The following is a 19,219-nucleotide window of genomic DNA, read 5'->3' as shown; positions in this document are numbered from 1 at the left end:
CTCCCCCCCCAACGCACCATTCCCAATACCTTTTTCCAAAACCCCACGCCCCCCCCCCCGCCCCCCCCCCCCCCCCCCCCCTTAAGCCAATTGAAACTCAGGCAACAAGCAGTACATGGCTTCACCATACGCTAGCAGCACTTAATTTTTATTACCGCTGAAAATAGCCTGGATCACAAGAGCTAAGAAATGCTTTAAATCATCTTGTCTTGCCTGTTGCACATCTTAGTCAGCTTTTACATATCCTGTACGGTGCAAGAAAAACAGAGTGCTCCTGTTATGCAGATCTGTGTCTCCTACAATATTTCAAACAAATTGTATCTATTAAGCAAGCACTGCCTGTCTTCCACTTTGCTAATGCCTCACAGAATTTTAGAACTGGTACACAGAATACAGGAAGATAAGGCCAGATAAGGCAACTGCTCACCGATTCTTTAAGACACAGCAGGAAATCACCAACTCCTCCCAATACAGCCCTACAACAGCAAGACGAGGGTCACACCAAAGAGCCCTCCACTAAAATCCTGCAAATTTCAGCTGAGCTTACAACAAAGCACTGCTCATTCAAGGCTACAGAAGAAGCAGAACTGGAATCTTGTTGAAGTTGTGAGCAAAATAAAAATCTGAGCCTGATTTGCTCCCCAAATGCCCCACCAGGAGAGCCTCCCAGGTGCTCAGCTTTGACTTCAGCTGCAGCGAAAAAAAAAACCAAAAAGCCCTTTACAAACAGCCATGGCAAAGATAAGTGCATTAACCTTCCATTAAGGAGAACAGAACAAACGTCTCTGACTACAAAAGCTATCAATTACAGCTGAATGTCAAGGGTGGGCATGCTTTTAGAGTAAATCAGCTTCAGTTAAAATTGTACCTCAAAAACGACCAAAGTTTTGGAAAAAAGAAAGGACTGGAAAAAAGAAATGACTGTACTCAATGATATACAACAGGTGCCCAAAAAAGACATCCACAGTTATTTCAAATCACACATCAGTTACTGCATAATGAGCTAAAAAACCAGTTATACTATTGGTTCTGCAGCATCCATGCTTCCTCAGCAGAAAGCACCCATACATAAGCCTGGCAAAGAAGGTGGCAGCTGCTGTTGTGCAGAGCCCCAGCTTACCCCTTCACTGCCTCACGGCACAATGTGGTGAGCAACAGCACTGGTGAAAGCAGGGGGCAAAAACCACACAAATCCAAACAAAACACGCAGAGCACTCATCCCATGCAGACGGGGACTGATCCGAGGAGCTCATCCCAAATCAGCTCTGATTAAACCTCTCAGAAAGGACTGCTCCATGGCAGCATGCAAACTGAGGCTTCACTGCAGGTTTCATCTGTGGCAGTGAAAGGAGAAGAGGAAAAGCCTGGCCCAGGACCACTGCCTCTGTACCAGTTCCATCACGTACCAGCTCCATCACGTACCAGCTCCCTGCCACCATGAGGCACCTTGTGCCAGACACTGGCACTGAGCTTTCTTGATTTTGGCTATGTACAAAAGAAACTCCACAAGCAAATGCATATTTTCATATATATATTTAATGCACCTATATCTGTATTTAACGCATCTAAATTTTAACATACAAAGATTTTTTTTAAATGCATACATTTGCAATCATGAGGTGTTTTCTGCTCGATAGAGTGCTTGGTTAAGGCAAGTTTCTTTTACAGCCTATGACTGCTGCAATACAAGATACAACAAAGCAAGAGAGTACAGAACATTTTGAAAGCAGATGTATTGCTACTGCAGCAACTTCACATCCAGGATAGTGAAAGGAGATTTTAAATGCATATTGATGTTTTTCCCCTCCATTTGTGACAAAGCATCTTCAAGCAAAATTTCCAGCCAACATTCTGGCCACAGTCTGGCGGAGTTGGCAGCCCTGAAGGTAAGATCTGAAATCCACAGGACCTGTCTGCCACGACCCCAACCATGTGCCCAAAGGACGAAAACACCAAGGCAATTATTTAAGTGATGTCTTTTTATCCCCTTCCTGTTGTTACAAAAGCTGTTCCCAAACAGCTGCATCCCACTGGACTCCACGGGAAGCAAAGGACTAAAGGCAGCATCCAAGGCTTTCACCACATGGACAGGCTGAGGAACACTTTCACCACATCTTCCCACCACTCAGCAGGAAGAAAGGTGCTGTGGGTCAAGATAAACTGTCCTGTGCAAACCAAAAAAGCAAAACAAAACAAAAGCAAAGCAACTTCCCGTAACTGCAGCAGGCATCAGCCTCATGCAGCACAGAGAAACTCAGGCACTGCACCAGGGCCAGGCAGACCAGCACTGCAGGGAAAGCATCACTTTGTAACCACAAATGGGTGACTGCAATCTGTGTAACAGATTCACACACATCCTGGAGCCTTACGTACTGCAAAAAGCAAAGTACTAGCTAACTAGATCCAGTATTCATTGATTACATGACAGTGAATAACCTGGTGGTCAGACGCCAGAAAAGACAAAATAATTCAGCAAACTGCAGTGCAGTGGTTAAGGAGAGCAGCTGGGCTGCACTGTGTTAGTAATGCCATCCTTCAGATAGCGTGCAAAGAACCACAGGAAAGCAAAACTGCAACAGAGAGGATAGCATGGAATATCACTGCGAATGGCATTAGAGCAGCTGGTCACAGACAGTGCTCCCCAGTGAGGCCCAACCTCAAGCACTGTGCTTAGTTTGGGCCTCTTGCTATAAAAAGGATTTTTTGTTGCTGAAGGATTTAGAGAAGAGCAACAAAGCTGGTGATGAGACTGGAAAACAAGAGTTACAAGGAACAGTTGAGAGAACTGGGGCTGCTCAGCACGAAGGGAGGCTTTGGTGCCCTCTGTAAGGACCTGCTAAGATGTTTAATCATTTTCCTGATGTGACAACTGATAGAATACAAGGAAATAGCCTCAAGTTGCATGGGGAGGTACAGACTGGCTATCAGGAAGAATTTCTTCATGGAGGTGGGTGAGGGTGGTACCCAGGGATTTGGTTGCAGACTGCAGCATTAGGTGATGGTTAGACCTGGTGATCTCATACGTCTTTTCCAACCTAACTGGTTTTATGATATCATTACTACCAGAAGTGGCTTACAATTACCAACTGTGAACTTACTGCCCACCTTCCCATCAGCAGGACACACCTCCTGATGGGCACGGGGTCCTCATGGTTAAGATGCAGCTAAGCAGCCCCATCCCACCAATGCACGGCTCACACAGCACTCACTGCTGACACAAGTGCAATGGTGTGAAAGGCCCCAGCAATAACCCTCAGCCCCAGTGGGCACAGAACCTCAAGGCTGGGGTGCCCACAGCTCTGCAACCTCTTGGCTATTAAAACAGGGGCACAAAGAAGACAGTCTGCTCATCAGAGATAAGAGGAGCAGAGGTTGCAGTTCTCCCAGCTTCCCTGTGGTGATATTTAATGATTTGCAGAGATCAAAGCCCAGATATCCAAGTCCACTGGCTGGGCAGAGAATACGCAGGTAAAGTCCAAAACTTGTGTGCTCTCAGAGCCACAGCACTGGCAAAACCTGCCAGGCAAAACCCAGCCTGTGCTTCCCAGCAGTGGACCTCAGCTATCACAGAATTCTTCTGACATGAAGAACCAGGAGAAGCAGCTTTCAGTGCAAGGTCTCACGTAAGGTATTTTGCAAGCTCAAGCTGTACCAGCACGCTGGCAACTACTGACTGCCCTGGAGCAGGGCTCAGTGGGGGACTCTGGTGGGCACTTTCCAGCAGAAGGCCATGAAAGGAACAGCCAAGCATGCAGATGGGCGCAGGCAGAGCTCCCAGCATTGGCATCCACTCCTAAACACAATTAAAATACAGAAACTCCCTTGGAAAATCCCCTGAAATGACATCTCCTGGGAAAAATAAGTTGCTTAAGAACACACTCCATCACCCCAATTCCAAGTTTCTTGGAAGACACAAATCCACCCTTCCTAGACAACACGCCCCAAGCACTTCCTCCTCTCTGTAAAAGGAAAAAGTCTTCAACTGCATGCAGTCCATCAGCACTGAGGAATAAGCTGCCAAAGGCAGGCTGCTCTCAGCCATGAGCCTCAGCAAGTGCTTCACAGTGAAGGTTTCTTCTGGTTCAGACTCTGATTATGTTCTCAGCAACCTTTGCTTTTCCTCAATACAATTTCAAAAACCTCCCCAGCAGAGAGGATATGAACAGCTACAGACAGAAAGCAGCAGCTTTAACCAAAAAGAAAGCACATAAATCAAGGGCAACAGGATTACATTAAAGACAAGTCCAAAAACCCTGCTATTAATAGAGGGCCTGTTTGCTTTTATAGTTTCCACTGTTAAAAGCAAATTGCCATGCTTGCAGTTGCAATTCAGCAACAAGCCAGACTCTAAACTTTGCCCGTACAACACAGCAGATCATCATTATTCTCAGCAAAATACAACTGGAGTCAGAAAGAATAAAATGCAACCCCTGCACATATCTAATTCTCAGAGGAAGCTTCTAAACACAGAGGGTTTCATTGGCAGCACTGCTTTAACTCTGACCGGTGCTTTCCAGCTCCTCCTTGCAGCAGTTTCAAACCTCTCCAAACTTGAGCTGCACACATGAACATTTCACTTGTCTGAGGCTGGGTTTTTGTTTGATTTTATTTATTTTTAGCCAAACGGTTGAGCTATTTCTGGGAAAAAAAGCTCCGGGAAGGAGAATGTTCTGCAACTTTAAAGAAGAACGGTTACAGAACTTTGAGAAACTTTTTCTCAGGGTATGGGCTTTGATAAGAGACTCAGCTGTTCAAAGAAAGGAGCACGTTGGAGCTGGCAGGCACAGACCAAAACCCACAGTGCTCTTGGGGTGAGGAGGCTGCTTGCAGCTCATGCACTTGGCAAAGCCCAAGGCCACTCAGGGCTGCTCCCCAGGTACTCACAAGCACATTCCTAGCACCCTTCCTTACAGGACAAAGTCCCACCTTGTATTACAGAACAGCAGATACAACAGCAAAAAGTGTTATGACCAGCAGTCAGGAAAAAGGAGAATCCCTCCGTGACCAAACGGGGGGTCTGCACCATGGAAAAACAAACAGGCAACAGCCCAGCACCACACTGTCCTGCGTGCAACAGCCTGCTCTGCACCTTCCCCACTGCTCTCGTTCCTTATTTCTAGCTTGCTGATCCTGTTCCTCTGCGGTAATTCGTGGTCTGCACTGCAGCTGCTATCAGCAGAACTCGGTCTCAGTGTGGCAAACAGCGTTATCACGCTAAGGACACTGTACAAAACAAATTCCAGCAACAATGCTTTTATTCATGAGAAGTTAAAGCTGCTTCATTTAAATCCATGCTCTCTCAAAGCATGAGATTCAGCCGAGCAGAACAGCCACCCGGAGTCATGGACACCCCGCAGCGCTGCATGCCCAAACCCAGCCTGCGCTGCCCGTGGCTTTTTTGTCACGTTAAGGAGAGCAAAATGCTCGAGCTGCCAGTCTGGCACAAGGTATTTGACACGCAGCCTTGCTCTCAAGGTGCTAGCGTGGCTGGACTGGGGAAAAAGCGGTTCTTGAGATTTCCTCCTCCCACCTATGCCCCTTATGAGAATAGGAACTGCAATCACGCATTAATGTTTGCTTCACACTGTTTAAAAAAAAAATTTAAAAGCAAGCATGACAGAAAACAGATGTGTTCCATATCCCAAAATAGACAGTATTACACATTTGCTGCAAAAACTAGCGATGGGTGTAAACGAGCACCCTCCACCACACACTCGTGCAGTTCTTGCTCCTGCACTCTGCCCAGCCAGGCATGGGCATCTTCCTGTTGTGATCCCTTCCGTTCTCACCTCCTTGTGGTCCACCACATTGCATGGGGAATTTGATTTTTCTTTCTGCCATTGGAGTGCATCTCTGTGGACGATAGCTTTCCTGTGGAGTATCAGATTAGACCGGCCCCAGGAGGGCAGTGAGCAGCACCCACTGCCTGACCCTTCTCCCTGCTGCAGGAGCCCCAGGCTTCTCAGGCAGGATCTGATCAACCTCCGGCACACACCTCTTGAGTCAACACATGCCTTTTCCCAGGCCTTTCTTCTGCCTTTGCTCCTTCCCAGAGGACAGGGGGGCCAGGCAGTTAAGGCTTAGGTGACACAAGAGGTCAAAATGCTCCGATCACAGAGATTTATGCCCTGGGGAAGGTGGAGGGAGCATCAAAGCACTAAGTTGGTAGGGCAGGGCAGCACAGCAGGAATGCACCCAGGCAGCCCCCACCCAAGCCTTGCAACACCAGTGTTCCTCTGCATGGGGTTTTGGGGCAAATCACGTAAGATGACTTTCAAAATACAAAGGGACATTGTACAACCACCTTGTCCAAAGCATAACTTGCACTTCTTGCCAAGCACTGCTTGTATGCATGGGAACTTCCATCTGCAGAGACAGGACCCAGCATCTGGGTGCTCCAGGAAGGGATTATGAAAGTAAATTTGCAATTGTTTGCACAAGGGAAAAAGCCCTCCCCTGTCACAGGCTTAACACAAGAAGCAAGCAAAGCTCACTCTGGAGGATGTGCAAGCAGGCGGTGAGGCACTGCCAGACTGCTTGGGTCACTAGCTGGCAGCCACAGGTAGCACAGGAACCAGCTCCTGCACGCATGTCCTTTATCACCCCACTTTGTGGCAGTATGCATACAGTTTTGTAATTAAATAAAATGAGCCCCAGATGGAAAACCTCCACAGTAAAGCAGCACGAAGCACACAAATTGCAAGTAACAGCCTGCTACAAAGACTGCACAGTGCCAACCTAGTCTGCTCTGGTTACTGTCCAGAAAGACACCAAGCAGCTGAGCCCAAGGCATTGCACAAGGGACATGCAGAGGACAGGCTGCCTTCCTGACCTGTGGGCTATTGGCATCCACGTGGCACTGACAGCAGTGAAGGTGAGGAAGCAGATGAGACATCATCACCAAGGCAGACCTGCAGGAAGATACTGGCATCACAGAACTGATTTGGCCAAGGCAGAAGCAATGCAAACCCACTGAAGAGATGTCACGTTCCCCAACTTCAAGTCAATGCTGTGAGATCAAACAGCTCACCAGCACCCAGTGCTTACTAACATCACCACACAAGGGATGCAGTTTTAAATAAAAGCAAACAGGAAAAAGCCCAAAAAACAGCAGGGCCATGAGTAACTTCTCTTTGTCAGTTCATTGGTCCTTACAAAGCCTGAACCTGTGCTCACCCCGCTGTACTGGCAGAGCTGCTAGCAGCTACAATCCAGATCCCTGCCTGCCAGCCACAGTCACTGTATTGCAGCCTTGGCCCCAAGGAATGACTGCGTGCACACTTCCAAAGAACCCAGAAAGGTAAGTAAGGAAAAAAAGCACATTATCTCCAATCCACTACATGAGGACCTGCCCTGCCAACCTCCAGACACACTGGAGGGAGCTGCAGCTGCTCATGGAGTGCAGACCCCAGCCACTCACCACACGCATTCTGAATGCTGCTCCAGCCTTTCCACAAAAGGGATGCAAACAGAGTGAGACTAAAAATAAAACCCCAATACCAAAATCCACTTCCATAAGAGAATTGAAGTTATATTTCAAGTTGACAGTGTCTCCTTAAAGTGGATTAACCGTGGCAATCCTATCCTGCTTCCCCACAGCGATCCTGGCACAATGCTCATTTCAGCAGCAGGGATCTCACTGGTGTAAACTGAAGCTCAGAGCCCATTTGTTCCTGCAGGGAGCACAAGCCTGTGTCTTGTGAAATACACCTGAAAACAGTCCGGCATTTCTGAGCCTCTGGCAGAGGCCAGGCGGTGAAGCAGCAGCACCATTTGTCAGAGCAGCCTTGCGGGGACCTCAGCGCAAAACAGTCTCCAGCCTTCAACCACTGCAGTGAGCTTCCTGCAGTGCCACACCACAAGCACCTCAAAGCCCTGTGCTGCCCATACGGCCATAGGGCTGAGGGCAGCCCCATGTCTCCGAGCTGCCCAACGGTGATGTGCAACAGCAGGAGCTGCTATCTGCCCCAGCCTGAGTTTTGGGCAACCTGTAGTGGCCTGATAGCAAGCAGGGAGCACATATTACTGGGAGAAGCACTCAGCAACTGCTGTCCCAAGGGCATAACAGAAGGCTCCTATTCCTTTTAGCATGAGGACAATGGAGCCAACCATGAACGACACTCATGGACCCCACAATTGTCTCAGCAGTTCCCCAGCACTTGCTTACACAAAGCAGCCAACTAAAATCAGTTTTTAACAGAACTCCAGCACTCTGCACTCAAACTACCTCCTGATGTGCGTTGCAAGCCTCCAACAAGGGAGTGGTAGGAAGCATGCAGCACCAGGCAGGGCTGAGCCTCAGTAACTGGGGGTACTGCAATTACATCTGTTACATTTGTGCCTGGGGCCATCAAACCAGAGTCACTGTTGCTGCATTTGCTGCAAGGCCAACCCAAAGGCTCCAACAGAAACACAACCTAAAAGCACAAAAACAGTAGAATTAACCATCTTCACTCCTAGTGCAACTTAAAAACGAGGAGAGTTCCTTATGCTGAAAGCCCGGCATGAACAGCTTGCTCAAAAACAGAAGTTAACACAGCAACAAAAATCATTCTTCAGCATTTTTCAGCCCTTGCAGCAGCTGAAGGCAGAGTACATCGCCATGGGGCCAACAAGGGCACACAGTGCGCCCATAACACGCAGCTGCCATTTGAACCCCAGCAGCTCTGCTGCGCAATCAGCAACACTGCTGAGCACACAGAGGTTTCTGAAATGATGCAAAAGCCCTGGTTTTACGCTTGCTGCGGAACAGGAAAAAGTGAGTAATTACAGAGTCCAGTCCAAGCCATGAGGTCACAGGGAAATCTCCAAAGTAGCATATGTGGCACTGGGCAGGTTTTTAAGGTGTTGCGTGGGGACAAGAAGCACTGGGAAGAGCAGTGCTGAGCGTGCTGACAGCTGCTGGCTACCTCCATCCTGCTGCTGGCTGCACGGGGCTGGTGTGTGCGTCCTGCGCCGGGGAAATCCCTCTGTATCAACTTTGTAATTATTATAATTGGGGAGGCGGGGGTATTTATTAAAAAAAAAAAAATCCTAAGGAAGAAAAGGTTCCTGCTCTCGCTGCAAAGCCAGCGCCTTGTGGAGCCCCGCAGCGCCAGCAGCGCCCTGAGGGGAGGCTCCAGGATGACGAGGGCCGCCCAGCAGCACGGCGCTCGGAGCCCCTCGGGAAGCGCGACCGAAACACGCGGAGGCGCCGAGCTCCCCCCGCCCGGCCCCGGCCCCGCACTCACCAGGCGGCTCAGGCTGCGGCGGAGCATCGCGGCAGCGCCCGGCCCCGCCGCCCTCACCACCGCATCGCCCGCCTCGCCGCGGCCCCCAGGCTGTCCCGCCGGCCGCGCACCATGCCCGCCGCGGGGCCCCGCCGGCCGGCCGGCTCTCCGGGCAGGGCTCCCGGCGCTGCGGGCCGCTCGGCTCGGCTGGCGGGCACTTCCCCCGCGCCCCCGCTCCGCGCCTTGTCCAGCACCGCCCGAGAGGCGGGGCCCGCCCGGGGCAGCCTGGGAGCTGTAGTGCGGGGCCCGCGGCGCGGCCTGGGGACGGAACCCCCGGCCTGCCCTCGTGCGGTCCTGACGCCGGTTCGCGGCGGTCCTCGCGGGAGCCCCGCCAGCAGGCGTGCCGCCCGGCCCCAGCGGTGCGCAGCGCGGGCGCCGTGCTGCCCCCAGGCCGAAGCGTTTTCCCGCATGCGGAGCGCAGCCCGGCACGTTGCACCGAGAGCAGCGCTCTGAGCGTCCGCACAGCGAGAAAACACGCCGCTGTTTCACTTAAAAGCAACACCACCACCGTGCTCGTTTGATTCGAGCTAAAATCCAGCCCCGTTTTTGCTAAGCGCAAACTTGGGGAGTTTTTACAAGAGTTTTTTGTTGTTGTTTTGTTTTTGTTTTTTTTTTAAAACTCCTGGAGGCACCTTTCCATTATCCCAGGTGTTGCCTTCCACACAAAAGCACAACCACAACAAAGGAAACAAGAAAACAATGCGAGGCAGATTAAAAAAAAAAAAAAAAAAAAAAAAAAAAAACACTAAAAAATGAATGGGTATTGTTGAACATCTTAATGTAACACCTAACCAGCTCTGAACTTCCCTCCTGCTCAGCACGCCCAGCACCCCACGGAGCAGAATCACACAGCGAGCTCCAGGCCTGGCTGTGCCAACAGAAAGCAGTGGTTGTTGCACTCCGGTGTCACTGCAGCGGGTGCTGAGCAGATCAGCGACACCCAGGGAGCCACCAGCCTTCGAGACCGGTGACAGGAGCAGCAAAACTGCTGTCTCAGCACGGCCACCTCCGTACAGTGGAAGCAGAACATCCCGCTAGGCTTTCCCACGCCGTGAAAGAGGCTGCGGGATCCAGCGCCTGTGCCGGCAGCCCCTGTCCGAAGGGATTCCCGTTTAAGCAAGCTGCCCTCGCACTCTCCGAGGCGCCGCCAGCCCTCCTTGCTGCTCCCAGTTTCTTTGCAACGTTCTTTGCTTCTTCTGCCACCGCGCGGCCATGCGGGGGATGAGCTGCCTTAGGAAAAGGTGCCATGAGCTCCTTACACGTTCGGGCTGCGTTATGGATTTTATACCCGTGGAGCCGGTGGAGAAGTACTGCTCAGCTTCTCTGCAAAGCCCATCCGACTTCCTAATGGGTGCTGCTGCAAATCTACCTTTAAGGCTGGGATGGCCTGCAGGTTAACAAACCCATGCAGACCCAGTTAGGTGCTCGTTTACCTACAGGGCACAGCCCTGTGGTCGACTTGCAGCTTGGGAAACTGCTTGCATGAGCCAGAAGTACTCACTGCCAACCACCAGAGCACCTACAAGCTCTCAAAGCCATTCTTTCTGCCCTGTGACCTATTGAGGTCCTCTCCCATCTGGAAAAGACATCATGAAAAGTTCAACTGGAGAGTGGTAGGGAATGCTTTGGGGAGCAGAGCTGCCATGGGCTGGGCTTTCTGCAACCTTCCTGGAAAAAGGGAAGGAAGCAGCCAGTTCAGTCTGCACTGTGCTGAGTTGATTCAGCAGCAGCATCCTGAAGTGTCAGTTGAGCAAGGAGATTTACACATGCCTTCCCCCCTCCCCCCCTTCTCTCAAAGTCCATTTCAAATCAGTTCATCACTCCACCAGCAGCTTTCCCTGCCAGAACACAGAGTTCAGATGCTGGTAGCTGCAAGCCTGGGCAGCAGTTGTACCTTGCAAACTATGAAGCCTGGCGGAGTAAACAAATCAAAACATTGAAGGCCTGCAAAAATCAGCCCCAAAACCTCAGCTGTGCTGCATACAGAAGATGGATTGGAAAGTCTTAGAGAACAGGTTGGGCAGCAAGAATTACCTACATCATCAGCTGTAGATCAGGATCCATGCTAGCAGCTTGCTAAGCCCATCTGTGCTGAAATATAAATGCAGTTTAATAAGGTATAAGTTCTTCCACAGACAAAACATGAGCCCTGATTGCTGCAGAAGTCTGAAATGAAGAATTTTGGTTAATTAGCTCTTGATCTCATATCCAGCAGTATTCTACAGATAAAGCCCTTCTAATTAATACATTGATAGGATTCCTCAAGAGACACTTTCCTCTTAGACTGAAATAACATTTTCAAATACTCAGTGACTTACAGTGATTATTTATGAAGCAGAAAGACTACTAGTTTTAGTTAACAGAATTTCCTTTTTCTGAAAGAAGCAATAAAAGCTTTTTATTAGAGGACGCACCATGGAGTATATTTGGTACGTGGTGTAACAAACCTGTGCATCTCAGGCTCTTGCACACTCCTTCATGCTCCAAAACAAATACACCCATCAAATAAATTTGATTGCTTCCTTCCTCCCCCCGCCAGCAGTAGTGTCTCCAACAAGGCTCATTTAACTTAAAAGGAGAAAGTTTCCATGTTTTCTAGATTTCCAGCCCTCATTACTTTCCCTTTCCCTGCAAAGTTTTAATAGCCTCTTTCATAACAACCAGGGGAAAGCTCAGGGAGTTACTCTCATCTAATTAAATCTGTTTTCTTCCCTAACGATGCTGCAGAGTACATGACAGCGAACAAGCTAACTCTCATTTTTAATGCAGCACAACAGAAGATCTACAACCACGGCAGGAGCTCTCACACAGCACTGCGTAAGGCTGCTCGTCATTCAGTGCCGGGCACAGCGCCGCCCACAGCCATTGAGAACCACGGAGGGGGTTGATGGGCTGCCCCAGCCTGCCTCAGCTCAATATACTGAATGAGCTCGTGGAAATAGGTCTGGTAGGCTGGCTTCCCTGGGAGGGGCAAAAAAGTAGCCTTTCCCCACAGTTCCTTTTTATGACTGAATCCAGAAGCAGTCAGAACAGCAGGCTGGCACCCAGCCCACATGACAGTCAGAGAGCAAGAACTCCAAGTGAAAGGAAGTTTACTTTACATACAACATCTCAAGCCCTAAACCACTCCTACTCTGCGCTTTTATCCACCCTAACATCCATTCTGACATTTCACATCCATTCACTTTATTTGTGTGTACTTAGCTGCGTACACATAGCAATCACTTTCTTCCACAGGACAGCTTGAGGAAAAGCCACACACCTTACCTGTGTCTGTGACACGTGTAGCCATATCCCAAGGAATTACTAATCCAATCAAAAACAGACAGGCCATCATACAGGGGCTGGTCAAGTCTTTATCAGCACAGCTGCCCTAGAGTAGGATTTTCTTTCCTAAGTTATATTCTTATTTTTGACCTTTAGCCCAGCTTGGGAAAAAGACAGCTATGTTGGCAGGGTCTCCACCATCCATCAGCTCCCAGCCTCCATCCCTAGGAAAACCCCAGTGTTTGTCTTCTCTCCATGCACACCCTACAAGCCATAGCTTGGTTTTGTGCTGAGCATTAAAAGAGTGCTGGTGGGAACAAGCAGAACCTGCAGGCAGCCTGTGAGATGGGATCCCTGACATTCACCTGGCAAAGAACTCATTAGCTACAATCATTCACACTTGCTCTTAATTGTTTTTGCAACAGTAAAACAGGCTCCAGAATGAGCCTCTGGGAGGTTTCCTCACAGATCATCTTCTGGTTCATTCTTCTGTCACTTGGGATTAAGGAGGGTCTCTGAATGTGAAAGATTGAAGTGATGCTGAGACCACCACTTTGTATGCTGTTCTCTTTGTACAGCCCCTGGAAGGACTCGCTTCAGGGAAAAACTAGACAATTCAGTTTGTATTTATAAAATGCAATTGCAGATGTACAGCAGGAGTGATTCTCACACATCCTCCCGCCATAGGAGGGCCTCCTGTCCTATCCACATCCATGGGACAAATCAGCTCTCAATGTTTCCTTCCCCACGGGTGCTCACTGAAACATCTCATCAGCTCTTGGTGCATTACAAACCACCACCAATTGTTGCAAAGCTCAGACAAGGGCAGCCTCTGTTCCTTTGCCTTTCAGCAGGCAGTGCCATTGAATACACCTTCCAAAGGATCCCTCCCTTTGCCATTTATTCAGCTGGTCAGGGTCTGTAACTTAAAAAGGAGGAAGAGAACGACAGAAAAAGCTCTGAGTACCTCTCTGCATGCCTCACTATGCACTCCTGTTACAGTAGCTGCTTCTCACGTGCTGCAGGAGCAATCCAGCCCATTGCTTGGTGGCACAAAGCAGCTATTAACTAATACATTTGGGTTTAATCTGTCGGTGGGTTGTCAAATAGGCTTTCAGGATCTCGTTTCTGAGTATTATCGAATTCTGAGATACAGCGTTTTTAACATAGAGCTCTTTCTGCTTAACTTCTAAAGAAGAGAAAAATTATATCCTCAGTTAGCACAGGTCAGATTTGTCTGCTGGTTTGTGGGATTAGCTGCTCTGCAGCCACTGACACACTGGTTCTGAGATGCATCCGAGCTGTCACTACCCATCTCCACACAGGAGCACCCAAAATTCAAACACTACAACCAATTGTCCAAATGCTCCTTGCACTGCATCAGCTTGGAGGCACAGCCACTGGGCAGCCTGTGCCAGCACCCTGCATCCTCCTGTGGGAAGTTTCAGGTAGCTGCCCAGTAACACCAGCTGGGCCGGTTTTGTCTTTGGCCTCTTTTCACTGGCCTACTTCTGGTATACATGGCAGCAGTAGAGGATTTCTTTCTCTTTCAAAAAGCTGCACATCTTCATGCAGAAGGGGGAGAAGGAAAAAAAAAAGAAAAAAGAAAAAAGGAAGAAAAAAGAAGAAGAAGAAGAAGAAAGAGAATAGAAGAGGGTTGTACTGCATTTATTGTTTTACTTCCCTGCACACCCGGGGCAGCAGGGGGAGCTGCCAGCCCTCCTGACCCCGGCCTTCGTCTCGTGCCCAGGCCGGCTGGGCAGAGGGACAGGCTTACTGCAAGCACGGGCTGTGCTTAAGCTGCTGCAATTCATCACTACAGGCACTGCCAATCGAATCTAATAATTTCACAGCACGCCAGCAATAGGCAGAGTTGTTCTTTTCCCCTTTTTAGCCCAGCTGAGGGTTTAGTGGTTTGTCTTGCCCTGCGCAGGGCAGGCATTGCCCAGGAATTGGTAGCTATGGATGGGTTGTATTAGATGCAGATGGTCGTGTCGGGATGCAGATGCTGCTCTGTTCCTCTGGCTCAGGCTGGAGCTGGGCATGGCTCTGCCCATCTGACCTCACCAGCTGGAAACTCAGTGTGTCCAGGCAGCAGGCAGGAGCTGGATGAGTGGCCGAGTTAGCCCTTGACCCATGAACACAGCTTCACCAGGGTTTATGTCAGTTCAAGAAATGGGCTTTTCCCATGGGATATTTGCTCCGAGCTTCCTCTCTCTTCTACAGACTCAGCAGGGTTCAGGGCAAGTCTTACACAGAATATTAACACAGGGTCAGAAAGTGCCGTCTGTTTCCTTTTCAGACTGTTTGCAACCCGGCTGCCAAAGAGGCTTTTTACAACGGGACTTCTGGCTTGCTCCTGCAGATCCTGATTTTCAAGTCACGCAGAGGACAACAGTGCTGCTGTTCCTGCCCCAGGACTGCCAGCCCTGGCCAAACAGCCCGGGAGCCCTGCACTAGCTGCAAGACCATGCATGCCCTAGGACTCGCCTGTCCTGCTCAGGGGGCAATGGCAGATGGCTGCTTCCTCTGCTCCTGTCGCATCTTCAGAGCCAGCATCGCCCGGCGGTACAGGTCTGGGGGAGGAAGGGAGTCAGGCACTGACCAGAGACTGAGCCTGGCAGCCTGGCCCTGTGCACATGGGCTCCCTGGCTGCATCCTACCCGAAGGCAGCAACCACAGCACCCACCTCCCCAGCATTTTGCCCTGCCTGCACCTGTGTCCCCTCACCAGGCGCTATATGCCCAAGTGCTCCCAAGCAGCTCAAAACCTGCTGCCATCAGAATGGGACCCCTTGATGCTTTTGGGCAAAGTCAATCCTGGGAAATACCAACCAAAGGTACTTGAGACCTCCTCCTGCTGCTGCTCCATGACAGGCTCCTGTGATTTGATTTTATTCTTGATTTTTTTCTTCTTTTTCTTTTTCATGCCCTGCGCTGGATAGAGAAATACAACATTTCAGGCATCACCTTTGGGCAAGGGTGCCGGTGTCACCAACCCAGCTGGGAGGACTGCTGCTGGCAGGTCTGCAGCCCTCCATCTCCTCTGTGCATCGGACATGTCTCTCCTCACACCCATCCAGACTGATGCCACCTGCTCTGTGCCCCAGCTGGCCTGCAAGCAGAGCTAAGGAACATCCCAGGGGCTGCTGGTCCAGCACAGCACTACATGTAAGGATCCCCACAGTCCCTCTTGGGGTGGCTTTGGGGATCCTGAGATGCCTGAGTAGGTAGTGCCAGCAGCTCCCATAGCCTCCTCTCACCTGAGCGGGGGGCAGCCATCCCAGCAGGCACAGGTTCCTCCTGCCCAACCCTATTGGGGGCCAGCAGCCCCCCAGCAGTGCTGGCTCGGCCATCAGCCCCTCCTGCTGCTCCTCCCTCTGGTTCTCCAGCTGGGTTCAGCTGCCCTGTGCCCTTCTTCCTCACCTTCACCTTCTTCTTCCTCTTCCCAGGGCCATTTGTGCTCACCTTCTGAACAGGGGAAAGAGGAGGAGAAGTGATGCGAGCTCCTCTGTCTTCTGCTCCCTGCTGTGGCTGGGGGAATCTCACCTGGAGACTGGGGGAGAGGAGGTGGCGGCTGGGCTGTGGCTCCTTTATCTTCTCTGCACTGGAAGATTCATCTTCCCTTTGGGCCAGGGGGTCCCTGATGGGGTGAGAGCACAGCTGGGGTTAGGATGAACTCCATGCAGATAGGAGAATGGCACCCATGGAGCTGCACACCCACCTGTGTGCATGTGGGCGGCCATGGGCTGCTCCAGGTCCAGGGTCAGGTGATGGGGAGCAGGCAGTGGGGAGCTGCAGGGAGTGCTCAGCAGCAGCACGCAGGAGCCAGCGCAGTCCTTGCAGCGTGCTGCGGGCTGGGCCCATGGCTGCACATGGCTCCTGGAGGTGGAGGGGTTCGGTCAGCCCCCCACAACCCTTGGATGCACGTGGAGGGGATGTGGGCTTGGGGCAGCCCTGCACTCACGATGCGGCAGGGCGAGTGGTTCTCATTGACGAGCCGCTGCAGCGCCAGGCGTTCGATCAGCTCACAGGGCAGCAGGGCAGCCGCCACGTCCTGCTTGTTGGCCAGGCTGAGGCATAGGGAGAGGTGGTCAGTCCTGGAGCCATCTCACTGTGTGGCTCCCCATCACTGCCGGGGTTCCCATTCCTCCCCATGACCCCAAACACTACAGCCTTACAGCAAGAGGGGCTTCCCGGAGACATCGGGGTGACTCAGGATGCGGCTCAGAGCCTTGCGGGCCTCCTCCATCCGTGCCAGGTCACTGGAGTCCAACACGAAGAGCAGCCCGTTGGCTGCACCATAGTGGCTGCGCCAGGCACTGCGGCAGCGCTGAGCTCCAGGCAGCTCCACCAGCGTCACCTCAAATCTGTTCACCCGCAGACGGGTCTGGCCGGGCTGTGCTGCAGGCAGCACCTCGCTGGCCAGAGCTGTGTGTGGGGAGAGGGCTGTGGTGTGAGAGCACCCCTTCCATGCATGCATCCCACTCCCTGGCCACGTCCCCACACTGACTTGTGGGATCCCAAGGCACTGCCAACACTCTGTTCCCCAGAGCAGCAAGCTGATCTCTTTATTTTGTGGAACATGACTGGCACAGCCCAGCCGAGAGGGATTCGTGGGGCATTGCATCGCCTGCTGCAGCCCACAGGCACACTAGGCACAAGCAAGCACCGCGCTCCCCGTGGGACCCTCCCCACAGAAGGCCATCCTCCCCACCTCTCATGATGTCCGTGATGATGGAGCTCTTCCCTGAGTTGTCCAGCCCCACGACGAGCAGGGTCACTTTCCTGGGGGCAACACCAAGTACTGAGCATCAGGGCTCCATCTGAGCCACTGTCCTCAGCCATAATGCTGGCTGCCAGCTCTGGGGCCTCTGGGCAAGGGAACGGCTTTACTTTAGCCAGGAGAGTGGCAGGATGGTGCCTGGGGAGAGGGTGAGGGCAGAGCTACCAGCACCAGCACCTGGAGCATCGTGGCTCTTTAACAGCAACTGTTTCCTGTCATATGGGGCTGGGCAATAGTATGCACAGGGCAAAAACATTGTTACTTATATGGGAGCAGTTAATGATTTTTCTTAGCGTTTTTCCGCGTTGTAGCTAAACCACAGATAGAAGGGACATTCTATCAGCTTTTGCCCAAACCCAAGAGATTTTTCCTGTTCCTCAACAGTCATGTTTGGTCTGCAGTAACACGCTCCATCTGAGCATTTCCTCTTTGGTTTACATGTCAACAACATGAGTCATTTGCACCTTAAACACAAGCAAGAGCCTGCGTGGGCAGTGAGCTCCACCTCCAGCATTGCAGCACCACATCGACACTGCTGGGATGGAACCATAAACCCCCACATTGCAAACATCACCCACCTGCAGTGCTCCTCCCAAGGGCATAAAACCCAGTTCCATGGCACTGCGTCCCTTGCCCTGCAACTTGGGGAGCCCCGGTGCAGCACCCCAGTGTCCCGCAGCTGAAAGCAGCATGGATTTACCTGACGGGCTCCTGCACGGCCTGCAGCCAGGTCCAGCAGTGTGAGAAGAGGTGGAACATGCTCTGCGCTGTGCTGTGGGCACCTGCAAACCCGCGCTCTGTCCCTCCACTCACACCACAAACTCGCTCCTCTTGCATCTCCTTTGCGTAGCACCTGCTTAAACCTAATCTGGATTTACGTGGTTTATTCCCTGCAGCCTCCCTAATCCACACAGGTCAGCCCAGGCTGCTGCATGCTGCTCTTCCATAATAGTTTGGAGGCTTGCAGAGCAGAATCAACGCACAGCTGGGCAGTGCTTGTTTGGGAGCGGGGAGGTGGGGGGGCTGTGAGAAGCACTCAGTGTTCTGCTGGACGTACCAGGCTGCTCTGCGCACCCATGGCTGCTCCTGGCCCCGTGGATGCCTGTGCACCTCCATGTGAGTTTGTCACCTGAAGCAGAATGGAGTCTGGGTGAGGATGGCACAGGGCTGGGCAATAGTGACAGTGGGGAGGAAAAGAACCAAACTTCAGCTCCTTGATCTGCAGCCCCGCAGTGCTTATCTGGCTCTCGTGTTTTCTGTTGCTTCCCACAGCCATGGCTGGTTCTCTGCAGGCAAAGAGAGGCTGTACAGGGGGGTGTGAGCCATAGCAGCTCAGTGCAGAACATGGAATCCAGAGGGATGAGGACATGAGATCTGCCAAAAGCCATGCCAGGAAGTATAGGCTGCAGGATCCATGCTTCATTTCTCAGCACCAGCAGCCAAACAGCAGCCATACCAAAGCGAGCTGGGAATGCAGAGGTGATGCCAAGCATCCCATAGCACTCACACACTGGGGCACTAGCATGGCTTTCCCCAGAAAACCCTGCAGTGAGGCACAACACACTGAGGCATGAGGGTGGGGCAGTGCCTGGCCCCAGGTCAATGGCCCATGTGGGCAGAGAGCTCACAGGGTTAATGATTGACTGAGGAAGTTTCTGTAGTCACACTGTGGCCAGGCACAGCCAACAGCAGTATTCAGGGCGGTGGTGTGCCTGCATGCTCCATCTCTCTGGCAGCACCCCAGCCTGGCTGAGGTGAGCAGGTGGCACCCAGGGCTGTCCCAGACATCGATTAAATGAGCATTAGAATCTCATCTCTGGCTGCCAGCAAGCAGCCTGCCTCCTGACATCCACACCCTCACTGCCTCGCATGTGTGTTCACCACCCCCTCCTACATGC

General features: G+C 51.6%; 1 protein-coding gene and 1 long non-coding RNA gene across 2 annotated transcripts; both read right to left on the bottom strand.

Annotated features, from left to right (window-relative positions):
* Window positions 1–1,549: 1,549 nt before the first annotated feature.
* LOC122190666 lies at window positions 1,550–9,282 on the bottom strand. The gene is made up of 3 exons (XR_006182196.1): window positions 9,231–9,282; window positions 5,790–6,911; window positions 1,550–5,223 (listed from the first exon to the last, which is right to left on the bottom strand). It is a non-coding gene; the product is annotated as an uncharacterized LOC122190666 (long non-coding RNA).
* Window positions 9,283–15,035: 5,753 nt separating this feature from the next.
* ARL13A (ADP ribosylation factor like GTPase 13A) lies at window positions 15,036–18,158 on the bottom strand. The gene is made up of 9 exons (XM_042890735.1): window positions 18,022–18,158; window positions 17,253–17,323; window positions 16,717–16,966; window positions 16,503–16,608; window positions 16,260–16,417; window positions 16,085–16,178; window positions 15,799–16,006; window positions 15,380–15,472; window positions 15,036–15,112 (listed from the first exon to the last, which is right to left on the bottom strand). Exons 1-9 carry the CDS (start codon window positions 18,156–18,158, stop codon window positions 15,036–15,038), a joined length of 1,194 nt encoding a protein of 397 aa, XP_042746669.1.
* Between the last annotated feature and the right edge of the window lie 1,061 nt (window positions 18,159–19,219).

The sequence above is a fragment of the Lagopus leucura genome, unplaced genomic scaffold (assembly GCF_019238085.1).
Source record: "Lagopus leucura isolate 7727_CA_CO unplaced genomic scaffold, USGS_WTPT01 97-32_obj-0_obj, whole genome shotgun sequence".
Classification (NCBI taxonomy): domain Eukaryota; kingdom Metazoa; phylum Chordata; class Aves; order Galliformes; family Phasianidae; genus Lagopus; species Lagopus leucura.
This window is presented reverse-complemented; position numbering and strand designations above follow the sequence as displayed.